The sequence below is a fragment of the Falco peregrinus genome, chromosome 1 (genome assembly GCF_023634155.1).
Source record: "Falco peregrinus isolate bFalPer1 chromosome 1, bFalPer1.pri, whole genome shotgun sequence".
Taxonomy (NCBI): domain Eukaryota; kingdom Metazoa; phylum Chordata; class Aves; order Falconiformes; family Falconidae; genus Falco; species Falco peregrinus.
In genome coordinates this window covers 107255467-107272603 of record NC_073721.1, presented here as the reverse complement: position 1 = coordinate 107272603, position 17137 = coordinate 107255467, and the positions used below count along the sequence as shown (strand labels likewise).

Here is a 17137-nt window from a genome sequence, read left to right as displayed (position 1 = left end):
GTCGCATTACCCTGCACACCACTGTTGTATTACTGCAATAGCTACCTGAATGAACGTGGCGAGTAAAACACAACTCATCTCCTGCTCCAGGATGATCTTGTTCTGAGGGTTATTGTAACAAGCAGCTATTAGTGAAGGGAAGAGCACTTTGATTAAACGAGGATCACTGAAATACTGGAAAGGCAACTGGCATAATTTTTGCAGCACTGTGGGGTGACGGCCAGATTGTACAATGATCTGAAAATACAAACATACGAAAAAGAAAACACATGATCTATCTGTTCTTCTCTTCCTGGTAACCACCAAGGATGTTGAAGTCATGCTAAAAAAATGAGCACAGCAAAGAAGTAAATACTAAAAGTAAAGCTTATAACATTTAGTCCAAACAACTTCTGTTTTAGTGTGCGAGTATTATTTTTATTGCAGGGGAACACAAAGAATGTAAAGTTGTGAAACTTCTTTTTCCTGTATCACCCAAAAAGACAGTAAGTAAATGAAAAGGGGATTAATCTGCAGATTACAATAAAATAGACTAATTTAATACCTTCATTCAAAAGACAAAGAATTATAGTGAAAGGAATACTGTAAGTTAGAGCTATGAAACAAAACCCTCCAACCCCTGCCATTTAAACACAGTAAGTGGTGGTGGTGGGGGGGGGATCAAGAAAGAGATCACCAGGACTGTAAAAACCCTTGCAAAGCTCGATCATCCTTTACTGGAGTGCTCTCTGGCAATTAGAGAGGACTCTGTTTCATGGTAGATGTCTGCCACGCATTCTCAGGCACCAAAAAGAAAAGGTGATTGTAAGCTGCACAGCAAGGAGTTTCAGTAAGTAGAGACTCAGAAAGATCCTCCCATCTGTATTTCTTATCTCAGTTTCTATCAGTGCCATTGACTCTAAAAGGAGAATTGTTTAGATAAATGGGACTGTTGTCATGAAGCAGGCTAAGTTTACAACTGTGTACATCTGAAGAAATAAGGCAATGCTATTACTGGTCCCCGGGAAAGGAACCTTTCCAATTTACTTGATATTCTTATAAAGTCTTTGTGATAAACTAAAAAATGCCAAAATCGGATCTGTTCCAAGTAACCTTGATTGAACAATTATAATATGAAAGAGCTGTTTGACCCAAAGTTGGCTTTTCGGCATAGGAGGAAGCTCCTATAAGGTTTGAACACTGTAAAACTTAGGGTCACGACTGTAAATTGTGCTTGGAAAAACACAATTTTACAGGTACACACCCAGACAAGACTGCATTCAAATTAAAACCAGAAGGACAGAAAGAAGCAGTTGAGACCACAGGAACATAAATTACAGGGATTTACAAGTTTTCAAAGCACTTTTAACAATACCTTCAGAGCATACTCTCAGTTGATAATGCAGTTGAGATTAAAAACAAGATCAACAAAGTAGTAGTTTGCATTTTTTTCAGTTCACCAGCCAAAAAGACATTGAAAACCTTTCAAAATGCTGGTAGAAATGTCTTAATGACCTTTAAGACAGGAGGAATTTTTAAAAGACAGCCAACTATGAGACAATTAAGCATACATTTGGGCACTGTTTTGAGGAAAATATCACTGAAACATGTGGATGATTCTAAATTTAACTACTGGCTACCACCCTGTAAGCAAGAGGGTGCCTTTCCAGTTTGTGATAACTGTTTGTACTTTAAATTCACCTGAGAGGTTATTATATAAGTCCATGTTTTTCTATAGTGAATTCTACAGTCAGGAAAGTACTTAAAATCAATTGTGACTGTAGTAAAATAACTACAATTTGTATTTATGATCCAGGACAGAACAACAGAACTCTTGCTTTCTTTTTAATGGCCACTGTACACTTGATGAATAGGCAGAGGAAAAGAAGTTTTTGGGATTTTTAATTTTTCATTTCACACTTCCATTACCTGTTCTAAAAATGCCATGGATAATCAGTGAACTCTTGCCAAACGAACAGTGCAGATACCCAAACGGCTTCCATGGAGTTATTATTTCATTATATTTTTATTTTCAACATTTTTACTGCTATGGTTTTATCAACATTAAAGATAGGAAGGCATATAGAAGGGCTGCGGATTGTTTTAACCTGGTATTTATCACATGTGGAATCAATTTAATGATTTCAGCTCATTGTACTAATGCAGCTACTAAACCTGATACACTATATTATGTACTCTGGGAAAAAAAAATAATCATGAGTCACCCCTTACTGGAAAAAAACCCAAACAAATAAACCTCTAGCAGAGGATGTATTCCTTGTTTCGCTGCCAGCTGGTGGAGAAAGTGAAGTCCAGCACTTGACTTAGCAGATGATCAACAAAGAAAAACTAAAACTTTCCTATGATTTCTTTATGGTGGAAGACTTATCTTGACCTTTTTTTTTTTTTTAAAAAAAAAAAAAAAAAACACAACACAAAAAACAGTCACTTGGCTTAATGATCCCAGGGACTTTTGCAGGCCTGGAATACTCATCTTACAAAATGCTCTAATACAAGGTACAAACTCCTTACTGAAATCCAGCACAGAAAGCTTGCTTTTCCTCCTGCCACATACTGGAATCCAGGTATATTTACCTAGATTTAGCTTTTCTTGTTGCTCTCTCTCTAGCCTGAAAGTCAGATATACCTGTCAAACATAACAAGATCCTAATTAAATCACTGTATTTCTGTACAGCCAAGCATTTAAGCACCTGCTTAACTTCAGATATTTGCCTAGGTTCCATTAATATTTGCTTGCGGTTTTCTTTTTCTGAATTCAGACCTATCAAATTAGTACAAACTACATTTTTTTTTTAATCCAGAGCAGTCAACTTTTGTTTTCTGTATTTCATTTTAAAAATTTTGCTCATTCTTAAAACTTATAGATATTCATACAGCTTTACTGGATCTGCCTGTGCTTAGCTTAAATACATTGCAAACAAGGTGCACCTGCTTAGCTTAGCTTATTTTTGGCCCAACACAGTAAACATTAGAATAACCCCCTGAAGACCCAAACTATGCACAGCAAAGAGACACAGCAAATACATTTCTGAAATGCTGTTTCATGGTGAATTAATGAAGTTTCTCTTCATGCTCCCAGCCAAACTCAAGACCTTGATACGTTTCTGAGGTGGAGTCCGTGTTACAGAGCGTGGGGATGGAACTGAGTAGCATGCCAGAAAACACTGGCCAACAGCACCGTCTGCTCTCAGTGTCAAAGCCTGCTGAAAATGAGAGGCTAGAGCATCTTAAAATGCTTTACTGTGCTGGACTGAAGCAACCTCTACACCGTGTAAGCTGACGTGGCAAGGCTGCACAATATACGCCACCATAATACCCGATTTTGCTTATTTTTAACCTCTACTAAAGTCACCTTTAAGAAAACATTTTTCCCTGCGAGGTCTCTGTGAATTTCCAGCTTTCCTATAGCACGCATGCTGTGCCTAGTGCAGCCACACTAGCTGACTGTCCGGAACAATGACTGATGTGATGACCTGTGGGAACTTTTTTACTCAGCAACACCTTTCAAGGTTGCCCATCAGTTATCTTCTGTCACTCCCACCAGTTTATAGCCTTCTGCAGGTTCCACTAATGTGCTTAATCTCCAACAGCCAGAGGGTCAGGCAGTCTCTTCTGCCCTAGCAGGCAATCCATGCTCCCGTGTGACTCTTTGGGAAGTGCACTCTGCACTCACAAGTGCAATAACCATCCCGATCCCACTGTCTTGGTATTTCTGAAGATGATCACTTAGTAAAGCATGACTCACGACTGCTAAAGTATCTAGACAGAATTCATTTTTTCCTCAAATTTCCTCGGGCCAACACTCACTGTATAGCATATTGCTTGGCCGATTGCTGCAATTCTTTGAGCTGTGGAAGTCTGAAGCAGTATAAAACTCAGTCTTTCAAAACTGACTACAATGACAAAAGCCAGCAATATGCCACACAGCACTTGGGCAATAAAAAAGGACAATCAATCAAAAACCTAAAAGCTCCTTGCGGTATGGAACATTAATAAGGTTGTGAGGGGAACTCATAATTTTGCTGGGAGATAAGGCTTCCCCTCTCTCTCAGGTACGGTGTCTGGCTACAGACCCGAGGTGACTGACTGCTGGAAGGATAATCCCATCGTTGATCCTGCAGTTCTTCCCTCACAGTCCCAACAGGCCAGCTCCAGCAGCCTTCCTCTCCTGCCACTGCTTCCTGGCACCTTGCGAAGGAGATGCCCCCAGGACTGAAGGCCTTTACTGAGGAACTAATAAACCATATGGACCCAAATAACTTGGGTATGATCTTCTGGGTATCAAAGGGAATGCTGCAGGACACTTGATTTTTCTGTGAAGGTCCAAGGGCCCAAAAATAACCTTCTCATGATCCTGCAAGAACAAGAATCATAAAAGCATGACTCCCCACCTTGCTCACAAGGACAGGGCGATAACCCCAGGCATACAGCAGCAACCTCTGCATGAGAACCAGCAAGGGCAAGATGTTCTGGTGGACACTTCCTAATTCCACTTACTGGCTGTATATACAAATATTTTTCTTTCATTTAATCCTCCTCTATATTCCTTTTATTATGAATGAAAACTACAATTACTTTTACATGTGTACGTATGAATTTTTGTCAAAGCAGAGTAAACAACTCTTCCTAACTAAAAGAATCCAGACCTTTTGAATGATACAGCAATGACACAGAATGTAACAGCAGTTGCATGTCAAATCAAAAGTAAAATCTTACCAAGTCAATGGTTAGTTTTACAAGAAAATTAAAATAAGAATCTCTGGTCTTTGAAACTAAATCTTCATCATCAGGTAACTGAGTTTATAAGCATCTTGTAAGTAATGAACAGGATTTTCTTTAGGAAAACAAAATGTCAGCTAGAAAGCTGAAGAATGACTGTATGTAAAATATTGAAAAAATATTAGCCAAAGTGAACTGCCAATTCATATATTCATGTAATTCATATATTCATATGTCCTAATTTGACATGTAATGTAGATGGATGCTATTAAGTTTTCAAGAACTAGTAGTTCAATCAAACTGCCTTGTGAAGATTTACATTTTTTAAACTACAGAGCAGCAATTTTTTGGTGACAATCTAGATTTCTGTTTCCAAGCTGTGATTGAATTTAAAACTTTGCCTGTAACCTTCCAGAGATTTAAAGATTATGATCACAGATTTTCTTCCACTGGTTCCATGTGTGTATGTTAAAAATTGTCAGCTATTTTGCGACAAGTAACAAAAAAACCCCAAATGGTTCCGTCTCAGACCAAGAACTTTTTCATTCCCTGTGTACTACAAAAAGTTAGTCCAGGATTACTGCAGAGTGGAAGTGCTGATTTTTAGAGCAATATTTAGTCTCGTTCTACTGATGGATTTAGGTTTTGCTTCACTTGGACACTTGCAGCTCTGGAAAGGCATCATTCACATCAGTTATTTCTGTCCATATATACCACAAAAACACTGCAATTATCTTTCAAAGAGGCTAATTAATTTTCTGGTCAGGAAGAACAGAAAGCCACCAGCAAGTTTTTTGTCTGTGCAAAGGCAAAAGAAAGAACTGAGAAGTATTCAACTGATTCAGAAAGCCAGGTTCTCAGTGAACTAAACTAAGCGAGACCAAAGAATAATATTATGAATCAATTATAATACCATTTACTGAAGATTACCTGAAGATTTAGAAAGGTACAAGACATCCATCACGTGTCTAAAATTATAATAATATTTACCAGTCTGTTCAATAATTTCCTCAAAGGTTACTTCCCAGCACTGCCACAAAATAGTAATTTTAAAAAACCAACTCATCAGAGTATTCCAGGTTGAAAATGAGTGGGTTTAAGCCTAGCAAGAAGCTGTTCTCCTCCACATAGTTACACTGGTCAGGTTATCAAGGCCAAGTTTGAGCCCACAGCAGGGTAAGATCTTAACTCATCAAAGCAGCTTCCCTAGGAAGTTAAAGGAAGTTGCTGAAGAGGATGGTGCATTTGCTACAAGACATTCACCCCATCCATTTTGGCACGGCAGTCAATGCTGCCAACGACAATCCATTGTTCCAGGGTCCTTTAAGTCCAGGGCTGGGGGGACATGGCCGGTGCTGGCCCCTGGAAGACCTACAGCATATACACAAGAGCCCCCAGCCCCAGGCTCTCTCAGGAATGTGGGCGCGTACTTGCACTGCTTTTGTTTCATTTTCGGAAGACTTGCTGAAGACTTTTTGCAAACATAACTGGAAGACATGATTTAAATGTTGCCATATAGAAACACCGTACTTTTCCCAGCAGATGCTGTAACCTATCTGAGTTCTTTTTTCATTCTGTTGTGTGGTCCCACGATTTCCTCTGTCACAAATTTCCCATTACCATTAAGGCAATGATTTTGCAAAAGCTTCCTTTTTGTTAAGCTGACACTTCGCTGAAGTCACCAGTAACACTTTTGTACACAAAGGTGTCCAGGTGCGCCTTCCACATGACAAATATCAGAAAAGCTCACTGCAGCCTGAAAACTGTCCCGCATCCCCCCCAGCAGCTATGTGGTTACTCTGCCTGCCGGCTCACACTGCCTTCCAGAAATCAACTACACAAAAACATTGGAAGATTTAAAAACATGAATGTCTTTAGATGTTAACTTGGTCATATTGTTTGTTTATTGTTTCTATTCCTTTTGCTATATCTTAACATTATGTCATGGTTTATGCTGCCATAATATGCAATGTAAAAATGCAGAAACTTTCGGAGCAAATGCATCGCTGGCATCAACGGCACTGCTAGGGAAGGCACAGCCACCATAAATGAGACCAGCAGAGGTAGGGGGACGTCCAACTAAGGAGGCAGAAACCATGTCCAGCAACTCTCTGCTACCATCTGACCACCTGGAACCGCACATGCTCTGCCAGGCCTCCCCAGCAGCAGAGGGATGCTGGCTTGGCAACACTGCAGCAGGCAGATAATGTCACTTTGAGGTGCTTTCTGTAGCCTACCAGTTTCGTTCATCCACAGAAGAAAAGAAAAATCACTTCTTGCTGCTTTAAGATACCAGAGAAAGGAGGAAGATTGCCAAGGAGAGAACTGAAATCTGTAGCCATGAAAAGGCCAAACGTCAAGATCTGAACAAAACCTCAGAAGTTGTTTCAGTGCTCCACTCTTGCCTGACTAACCCTGATAAACAATGTCGCATTCTTAGCACTCCACAGTCAGGCTGGTGGTTTTCAGTAGTTCTGACCAAGCAGGAGAAGTTGTAGCTCTTTTATCAATCAGAAGTGAGACAAAATGACATTAAGGTAAAATGGATACAGGAAAATGCACTTAAATATTAACTTTGCAAAGTTTAAAACTTCCTGAAGTGAAACCTTCCTCACCTCATAGAGAGAAAAAACTGCAAATGAAATGTATTCCATAGGTACTTAGAAACAAATATCAGTGATTCTCACTGTGAGCTGAATTAACTTCCTAGAAAAACAACCTTCTCAATAGAATTTCCTCTTATTTTTACAAAATGAAGCATTAAAATGTACTCTCCTACTTGACTGTGCTCTTCTGCTATAATGTATTTCATGTTCAGATGCAATTTTCTTAGAATAAGTCAGACTAAAAAGCTAATGGTTCTCTAAGGGGCAGTCCTTGCCTCTTGTAGTATCTTGTATGACCTAGGGGTCCAAACTTGAACGTGGCCATTATAAACATTTGGATCTTAAAACTGTACTGTCGGTATGGGAACTATTAATGTTTCTTTTCTATTTATCATTTATATAAATGCCAATTCTAATCTGTACAAACGAATAATAACTTCATTGAACAGGAACTCTTCATCTAATCTCTGGAACTACAGTATTCCATCAAACAGCTGAATCCTTTTGTTTGATGTCAGGTTATTTATAACTTTGAAAAAGAAATAAGTCTTTATATTAGTAGTCCAGAGTTTCTCTTCAAAGTTAGATCTGCATTATTTCTTTGCTTCTATATAAACAGATCTCATACCGCTAGTATTTAATCAGCAGAATATGTCACCACTTACGCTCTTCTGTTTTAAGGTCAAGCTCTTTTCTTTCCATTTTGCAAACTCCACTATTGGCAAGGCTCTGTGCAAGGAATGTTCTAAATTCCTACTTAGATTTATCAGGAATCAGAGCACCATTTCCATGCAAAAACAGTGCTCCAGAATGCGACATTCAAATTTCAAAATAAGAATTTTGCCTATTTGAAAAATTCCAGTGTTTATTTTTTTTAACATCACATGGAAGCTTTTAGATAACAGAGTTCAGAAAAAGTTAGTCTTCCTATAAACCACATTATGAGCATTGTCCTTTTAGAGCTAGTCTATGGTTTAAGCACGCAGATTCAGTTGTGTTCTGTGTATACATAACAAAGAAAAAATTACCTGTGCACTTTCTGTGTAATCATCCTAAGCCATTTAAGCACTGAGGATAGGACAGTGACAAATACAAACACAGTGATGCAGTGAAGATGTAAAAAATGTGTCGAAAGTCGAAAGGAAATCCAGATAAAGAAGTTCTGTGTACAAAGCTCTTGGAAAAAATGTCACCCAAGTTACAAGATAACAAGACAACTAACAAGTCACCTTAGTTACAAGATAACAAATGAAGTACATATATATAAAGTCAGCAATAAATAAGTAATATTAAACAGATACTGTAAAAGATAAGCTGCATTAGACTGTGATGAAAGGAGAATGGAAACAATTCTAATATGGATTGAGGCTACTTGTGAATTTAACGCATGCCCAGGCTACAGGATAGAACAGTAATCTAATGCCCAAACTAGAAAAGGTATTAAGGAAAAGCCTAACTTTAAAAATGATAGCATTTCAACATTTAACATATTAACATAAAAAATAAATGTTTAAACATGAGGTTGCTCTCATGCTTAATCATACACTTATGTACCTTGTTAAATTGCTGGGTATCATCGCTTTCTAGAAAATGGTAAGCTTCACAGCTTCCAAAATAACGTTAACAGGACATTTACATGTTTAAGTGTTGGCCTAATAATTTTTCATCAGAGAATATTATTATACATCAATCATATGAAGGAATCATGTATTCTGCAAACTCAAATAAACCCCCCATCATGCCACGTCTCAGATCCTGAGGCGTTATTCTCAACACTGACACGATTAGGATCAGCCCCTGCAGCCCTGCTCTGCGTTTGAAGATTCACCTTCACACTGAGATAACATCTTCAGCTTTGGTAACACTCTACCTGCGAATTTAAGCTGCTGCCCTGGGCACAGCTCTCTGCGTACTTACACAGATGAAACACCTGATGTGCACGAAGAATTCTTGATTTAAAGGCTAGAAAAGAAACAGGGTCTTAGTCGACAGAATCAGCCAACTACTGGCAGAGGCTTCTGCCATCCTCCACGGCAACACAGCGAGTATGGGTCAAAATCCTGGAAGGTGTGAAAAATTACGATACTACAGTCTAAACCACGTAAAATCTTTTTGTGCCTGAGGATTTTCCCTCTTGGAAAGCAAGCTCTTCTTGCCACTCTCCCCAGCCCTACCCTAGGCCAGCTGCACAGCCTTTGCATCTGCTCACTAGATCCTTTCCCCTTCTGGCCCCCAGGTGAATTGCCGGGTGTGAGTGTCTGACCGCGCCTGAGGGCTGCGGACGCCGAGCCGCGGGACGCGCTGCAGGGCCGGCCGAGGCCGAGCTCCAGGCAGAGCAGGGAGCCGGGCCGCCCCGAGGGGAGCCGCGCTGCCCTGTGCGGGGGGCGGCCGACGTGCCCGCAGCGCTCCCGTGCCGGGCTTCCCTGCGCCCTGCCCCCGCACGGGCCCCGCACCGCCCCGGCCTCCCGCAGCCCAGCGGCCCCCCCGGGCGGCCAGCCCACCCCCCGCGCACCCCCCCCAGCGCCCGCAGCAGCGGGGCGCGGCCGGGCAGCAGGCGCGGCCCACAGGCGGGGCCGGGCGGGGGCCCCGCGGGCGGCAGCAGCTCCCCGGGCCCCGCCGACGCCGTGTGCTCCCGGCGGTGCCAACCCGTTAGCGGGGCGGGGGCGGCCCCTTAGCGGGGCGGTGCTGAGCGCCCCCCGGGTGGCCGGGCCTCCGCGGGGCCCAGCGGGCCGCTCCGCCCCTCCCGCCCGGGCACAGGCCGCGGCCGGCGCTCCGGGGCCGCCTGCCCGCCGCTCGCCCGCCGGGCCCTAGCCCGAGCTGCGCCGCGTTCTGAGGGTGCTGGAAGCGCTGGCTTCCGTGGCACTGGGCGCCAGGTTTATTCGTCCGTGTTCTCGGTTTTAAGGGACACCCAAGGGCTTCACTTCTCGTATAATTCCCACACGCGCCCCTTCCCCCCCGACAGGAATCTCCCAGCCACCACGACCTGAAACTGAACACTCCACTGGGCATCAAGCCTTCGCTCATATTAAATTCTATTCCCCACACCCTATTATTTAAGAAAAAAAATAATTAGGGGATGCATTTGGGAATGTTAGAAATACAATTAAGATGTGATGCATGACACGTGCAGGCCTACACGCTTCTGCTGCGTTTTATGTGTGTTGCCATCGATCATTCTTAAGCCAGACCCAGCTCCCCTGGCAGCCCGGGGCACCGGTGCCCGCCCCGGCAGCAAGAGGTGCCCCCTGCCTGCCCCACGGTGCCACCACCGGTGGGACACCCGTCCCTTCGGTGACTTCATGTGCTCCGGGTACGCACGGGTCATCGAGGAAAAGCATTTGTTACAGGTCTGCTTTAATGTACTCCGTTTTAACTGGGTGAGTTTAATCCTATGGGGATTTTTTTGTTCGCACACTGCGATGCTCCCGAATGGCAGTCAGGACTACAACTTCACATGGATCACTCGCTGAAATCAGCTCTTCCACAAAATTTACCAGGCATATTTTTTTGTTCAAACCTATAAAGCTTTAAAAGACTAGTGGTTTTTGGTGATAGTTTTTAAGATTTGAAGAAATAAACCCACAACCTCAACATTAAATCCATCACTCCTAAAAATCCCTCCTCTGAAAAGAAACTAACAAAATCAGAATTAAGTAATTTCAGATACTACTTACTTAGAAATATGGACATTAACTACACAATAACTACCAATTCCTGCATCTTTACTTGTGCTGCATTTCCAAAAACCCCACCTACCAGATCAAAATTGTTCCAGTCACTCCACAGCCCCAAAAGCAACATAAATAATGAAAGGTGAATGATGGCCTCTAGTAAACAACCCATATGGAAACTCTACATCTATTTTTATAACTGCTCTACCAAGTTTTCCTGTCAACTTCTAATTTTCAGAATTTTTCCATTTTAAAAGGTGGGGATTTTTCTTCACTTTCACACTAGCGGAAACTAGCCACATACTGAAACTCCAGTATACACTGTCAAAAGCACAAAGGAATTTCCCTACAGAAGGGAACTTTTAATCTAAAGCCACTTCCTAAGTGTCCCTTACAACCTAGCGGTACGTGTAACCATCATTATTATATGTGTCACATACATAGATAAGACAAATATATGTGATATATACTTACTGCATAATAATGAAATGTACTGCTATTTTGTGACAGAAGTAAGACTTTGCCACATGGGAAAACAAAAAGCTAAAAAGTAAGAAAATCTAACTATAAACCAATCATTTAACAAAAAAGGGAAAAGACAATCTCAGGGTGAAGCCTTTCTTGGGGACTATCTACCATGCCTGCTTTGTGCTGGGAATGAGTTCTAACTTTCACAATCCTTTCAGGACTGTGCCTACCATACAATGTTTTAATTTCTTTCAACATTGTATTTATACCTGTGATACTGCTATGTGACATCTTCCATTTTTAAGATAGGAGAAATCCCTCTCCCAGAGTATCCTGTAATCTTACTGTTGCTCATTCCTTTGACTGGAGCTGCCTACTATGCCCAAAACATGCCTTGTGGTAATTTTTCCTCATTTATATAGCAAGGATAAATTTCTAGTATGTGAATAACACTATCAAATCTAATTCTGTATTTTCAACATATTTTCAACATATGGATTATTAGAGATTAACATTTCAATTATTTGTAAGTGTGCAGTAAGAATAATGTCTCATGCTTATGGACACAAGTGTCTAGGACAGAGAATTTAGACTTTGGCAACTGGAAGACAAACTTCCAGGGATGAAAACCCTTCTTCAAGGACAATGTGGTTTGTGTATCCAAATTTTTCCAATTGTATTGGTTATTCTAAGATAAGTTTTTGCTTCTATCTACAAACCCTAAGTTCGTAATTAAGTTTTTAGAAGTTGCATACGCTTTTCCCTAGCTATTTCACAGAGATTTTGGTTTGCAAGCTAGTGATAACATGTTTAGAAGTTCAAGAGTTTAGAAGTATACAGTTCCATATCCTACAAATCCCAAAAGTTAGTGAGATTTTTCCAGAACACTCTAAATACAGTCTGTGTCAAAGGCTGAAAGAACAAAAGCTATTTTTATTTAAATAAATACACAGCAATACAAACAAACAATGCAACTTCTTTTGGAGCCGGTCAGGCTGAGTCTGAGGATCTGATCTGTGATGACTTTTCATATGAAAAATATTCACTAACTGCAATGACTACGGAAAGATTTTTATTCCCAATACTGCAATGTGAAAGAAGCCAACTCGTCCGTCATTCACGTTAATTTAATTACAGGACCACATTCAATTATCCAATATAATATGCAAATGAAGCGAGTTGACAGCACATGCTAATTATATTCATTATAATAATTAAATCAAACAATGAAAGGAAATAAAAATGTAATGAAATAGAAGGATATTTTTAAGTAACAGGAACATTTTAATTAGAAACTGTAATCCTATAGTCTGATATAGTATGGTTGGCTCATTGAAAGATTGGACATTATTTTTATTATGCAGTTTAGTTTTACATGTCTATCCTTAGTATCATGGGACCTGTTTTGGCTTGTTAGGAGATTAAATGGTGGCCAAAAAAAGAGATTCCGTTTCCTTGATCATACTTCATGCAAAGCAGATGCCTAATGAAGCCAAGCTCTGCCGTGGCATGGTTACAGGATGCCATCTCGTGAAAGGCAGGCGTCTGAACTCTAGCAAGCAGAAGTTCACGTGCCAACAGAGAACAGACAGCGCAGTTTAGGTTTGACTAAGGATGTTAAAGAGTTTAAAATATTAAAGAAACACTCTTTGGTTTTTGAAATTTTCAGTTCATAACTGATTTATTTCTTCAGTGACAGCAGCTGCCCTGAAAAACCTTTATGAATGTTAAAATATGAAAAAAGGAAAGGAATATTACTAATATATTGTATGTGGGCAGAGTCAGAAAAACTGTAGTCTTTTTAAAATAAACAGAGTAAGCGCTAACAAAACACTGAGGAATGTGTTCCTTAGGAATCCATTGTCCTCACTGCTCCTCGACAGAATCACTTGGGCCTGGACCAAAAGCCAGCCACGGTGAAAACACCAGCTGGGACCCCAGCCACCGTCGCTGCGCGTGCAGCACCCACCGTGAGGCCCCACTCTGGTCTGGGGCTCCTGGGAACTGCAGTGAAGTAAGAGCCTGAAGCTGGGAAAGAACCTTCCTTTAATCTGCCATTCAACTAAATATAAAGGCTTCTGCAGATAATGTAATAAACCCAGACAAACCTGTATTACATTAAATGATTGGCATATGATGCTCTTGGAAGATTTTCTTCTATGAATGTGAAATATTTAGGAAATTGCCCTTTTATTATTTTGACTGCATAGTGGTAATAATTCACTTACTTAAATCACAGTACTACTACAGAAGGTCAATGTTGAGGTTGACAGGCTGTAAAATTTCCTTTTTAGAAATCTATCTATTCTCCAAACTGGGAAACTGCAACTTTTTTGAACAATATAATGCCCTTTTTTCTTTATTCCAGTATGCCATTTTGTATATTTATCTGTTGATGTGGGTATCACAAAAGGCATACCGGAAACTCCAAACAACTATTTACTCTTTTTTTTTTTCTTTTTTTTTTTCTGAGAGTTGAAAGGAATGAAGACATACAAAGGTTTGTAATAAGGAACAGAAATTTAAAGAGGAAAGGACTTATGTAAACTACAAACATTTCAAAACAAATGTACATTTGACTGCAGGAATAATGTGAATCTGCTTTGAAATATGTCAGTTACTGATTCCTTTAAAGTGTGTTCAAATTCTAAATAAAAAGAGCCACTAGGCTCTACGGAAATTTGTTTTCATGCCTCAAGTCTGGTGTATCTATTTTTATTATGCTGTTCTTTCCAGGATTTCAAGCCTAATAATTGAAGACTTTCACTGTGAGACCAATTTTTTATTTTTAGTAGGATGCTGAGATGATCAACAGCAAAGGAAAAATACTGGAAGCCTGTAACCTAATAAAAAAATAAACCACAACTGAATGAATAAAAAGCACTTCCCTTTTGATGAAAGGCATCATACCTTTACTAGAAGTCACAACACTCATAGTATCTGAAAATAATGACTCCAAGCAAGCTGTACTGCTTTGCCTAGTAGCAAAAGGAAAAATACTTCCTTTTACTAAAAAAAAATAAAAAATCTTCTCCACATTTTGCAAGTACCTAGGTGAGGAATACTTCAGGTTCTCAAAATGTTTTCTTAAACAAAAAACCTCAGACCAAAATACCACTTCCTCTGTTAAAAACCTATTAATTTGGAACATTAGCAACTACATAAAAAGTTAAGCACATCATGACGTCTCTTGAGACAATACCACCAAAGCGAACCACCATAAAAGACCGCTTTTAGTGTATGAAAAGTACTAACACACTGAGGTTGTTTAACCGAGGGCCTAAACTTGACTCTCAGAGCTGCAGAAGCTACCTTTTTAATCTTGAAAATTAACTCAGCCCAGGGGCAGATCAGTGATGGCACCTGATCTCAACCCCAAGGGCATGAGCTGAAGACTCCAAGACACTGCAAGGTCACCAGCTGGGAAGCATGCCCACAGACAGAGGCATTCTGCACACACTTAGCCTCTTGACCGCCTGCCGGCAGCCACCGTAGCCAGCTGGTGGCACGGCACAGCGCCTGCACGCCGCAGCTGGACCCGCACCCCAGGGCTGGAGTGCTGAACAGTGACAGGCGCTACAGGCCGCTCCGACATTGCTGGTAGGAAATCCCGCTGCCGTGCTAACTCCTGGCACGTTTATAGTTGCAAGTCCTCCACGCAATGAATCACATCTGTTTATACTTGTGTGCCAGAAAAGACATTTTTGAACTGCAGAGAAAAGACAACATTGCTTGCTGGCACTTCTGGATGCCAGCACGCCCCGTTGTGTAGCAGTGGGAAAATGGCAGCAATACCACACGGGTTTGCAGAGTGCCCATATTAAAAAGTATCGCCCGCAGTCAGCTCCAGGTCCTGCATAGGGCTTGGTTGCACAGGGTAGGAAGGCTGCAGGATCCTCCCTCCGGCTGTGGCCAGGGCCACAGAAACATTACTATATAATTACATTACGTAATTATATAATACTTCTGACAGCACTGTCAGCTTCAAGATATTATAACGTTCCAATTATAGTCAACAACTGTAAGAACGTTATCGGACAGCTTTTCTCTAAACCTTTGCTGACAAGTTGTAACGCTTTTTTCTTCTGCTCGTCAGTTTAAGCGAGGGCACTGAGCTCCTCCGCCTAAACTCCTGCCTCAGAAGTTGAACAAAAGCGGGAACCAGGTGTTACAAGTACGGAGAGAGAACAAAATGAGTAACTTCACAGAATGCAGCATTCAATTTTATCATAGCAAAGACGTAGGCACCATAACGCAGTTTCTACACATCCAGAGTCACATCAAAAGCCAGTGCCAACTTCTGCCCTGCCCAATACAACCTGAGAAGCTATATAAGCTGAGGAAACTCGTTAAGACTGAAATATTTGAAATATTTTTTGAAGTTTTGTGTCTGGGTTATTTTATATGCTAGCAAGAGAGGTTACAGAGTCCACTGACAACAGTGGAGAACAATCAAGGAAGCTGAACGGGAATTTCTGCTGTTTCTTCAACAGAGTATCTGGTTTACTACTAAAAAGCTTCAAGGGAAAGAATGGCTTAAACTTCAGTGAGGGCTCTGGCTACAGAAGGTTACATTGGCATCTGAGGACATGTCTTCATGGCAGACTAGCCTGGCTGGCTGGTACCACAGCCATCTGATCGAGCTGACATGAAGTTAACTTGGAATTAAAAATACCAGTTGCTAAGTATATCTTGGCAGCGGGTAAGGCTAGTTAAAATCAGTGCAATGTCAGCATCATTGTCTGTGGAAGAATATGGAGTTTGCTTACGGCCACATAAAATTGATGTTTTTGTGTCAAGATGCAACTTCAGCTTCTCTGGCAAACACATGCATTTGTGCGCACAGGAATCCCAAGCGCTTCAAAAACAACATTGAGGGGATTAGTTTTCTTGAGGGATCCATGACTGAATGTGCCCCTTGATAACTTCTGATCCCATTTTCCATTTGCCTTACCTGATTATCTGTGTTGTTTACAGTAAAATAGCCCACACAAATAATGACTTCGTGCAGCAATCCTTCACAGGTATGCTGGGAACAGTACCACAGCAGAGAGCTGATAATATGCCGGAATGCAAGGGACATTCCTTCAGCACCCACAATAGACTGAAAAAAACAGGCCAAGAAACAGAAGTTACAGTCTAGCAGTACGTTACAGAAATTGTGTGAATTATATATACATCAATTTTACCCTTTGATTTTTTTTTTGGCAAAGTATAGACTAGATTCTTTGTTGTGGTGACTTTGGAGGAGGACAGAATCAGCTCTCTTCTTTCATTAACTTACCAATTACAACTGGACTATAGCATTAAAAGTCAGAAAAATAAGAATAAATGCAAATTTTAAAGGGACACAGGAAAAACTGGATTCTGCTTAGCTGACATTCAGTGCGACACTATGCTGACCATTTCATTTGACACACATTAAATGTTCCAGGAAAACTCAATGCTAGCACTATTTCTCAGTAATAAGCAAAAGAAACCAAACGGTCCCCATTTCTGCAAAGGAGCAAAATGCATTACTCATTAATAATTCACGCTCTGAATGGAATACAAAGATTAATAACAAATAATGACTTTTCAAACATTAAAAAAAGTTTGAAGCACCCAAAAGGAGAGAACACTCAGCTGCAAAGCTTCTTAGGATGCTTTCTAAAAGGAGGCAAATTGCTGTAA

The 17137-nt window shown here is 40.7% G+C and overlaps 1 protein-coding gene across 5 annotated transcripts in view; it reads right to left on the bottom strand.

Annotated features, from left to right (window-relative positions):
* SCAPER (S-phase cyclin A associated protein in the ER) overlaps positions 1-17137 on the bottom strand; it is a 166049-nt gene that overhangs the window by 4869 nt on the left and 144043 nt on the right. For all 5 annotated transcript variants that reach the window (XM_055805663.1, XM_055805669.1, XM_055805684.1 and 2 more), the window contains exons 29-30: positions 16419-16568; positions 46-237 (exon numbers count right to left, since the gene is read on the bottom strand). In XM_055805663.1, coding sequence (XP_055661638.1) covers positions 46-237; positions 16419-16568 — 342 coding nt within the window. The remainder of the gene's footprint in view (positions 1-45; positions 238-16418; positions 16569-17137) is intronic.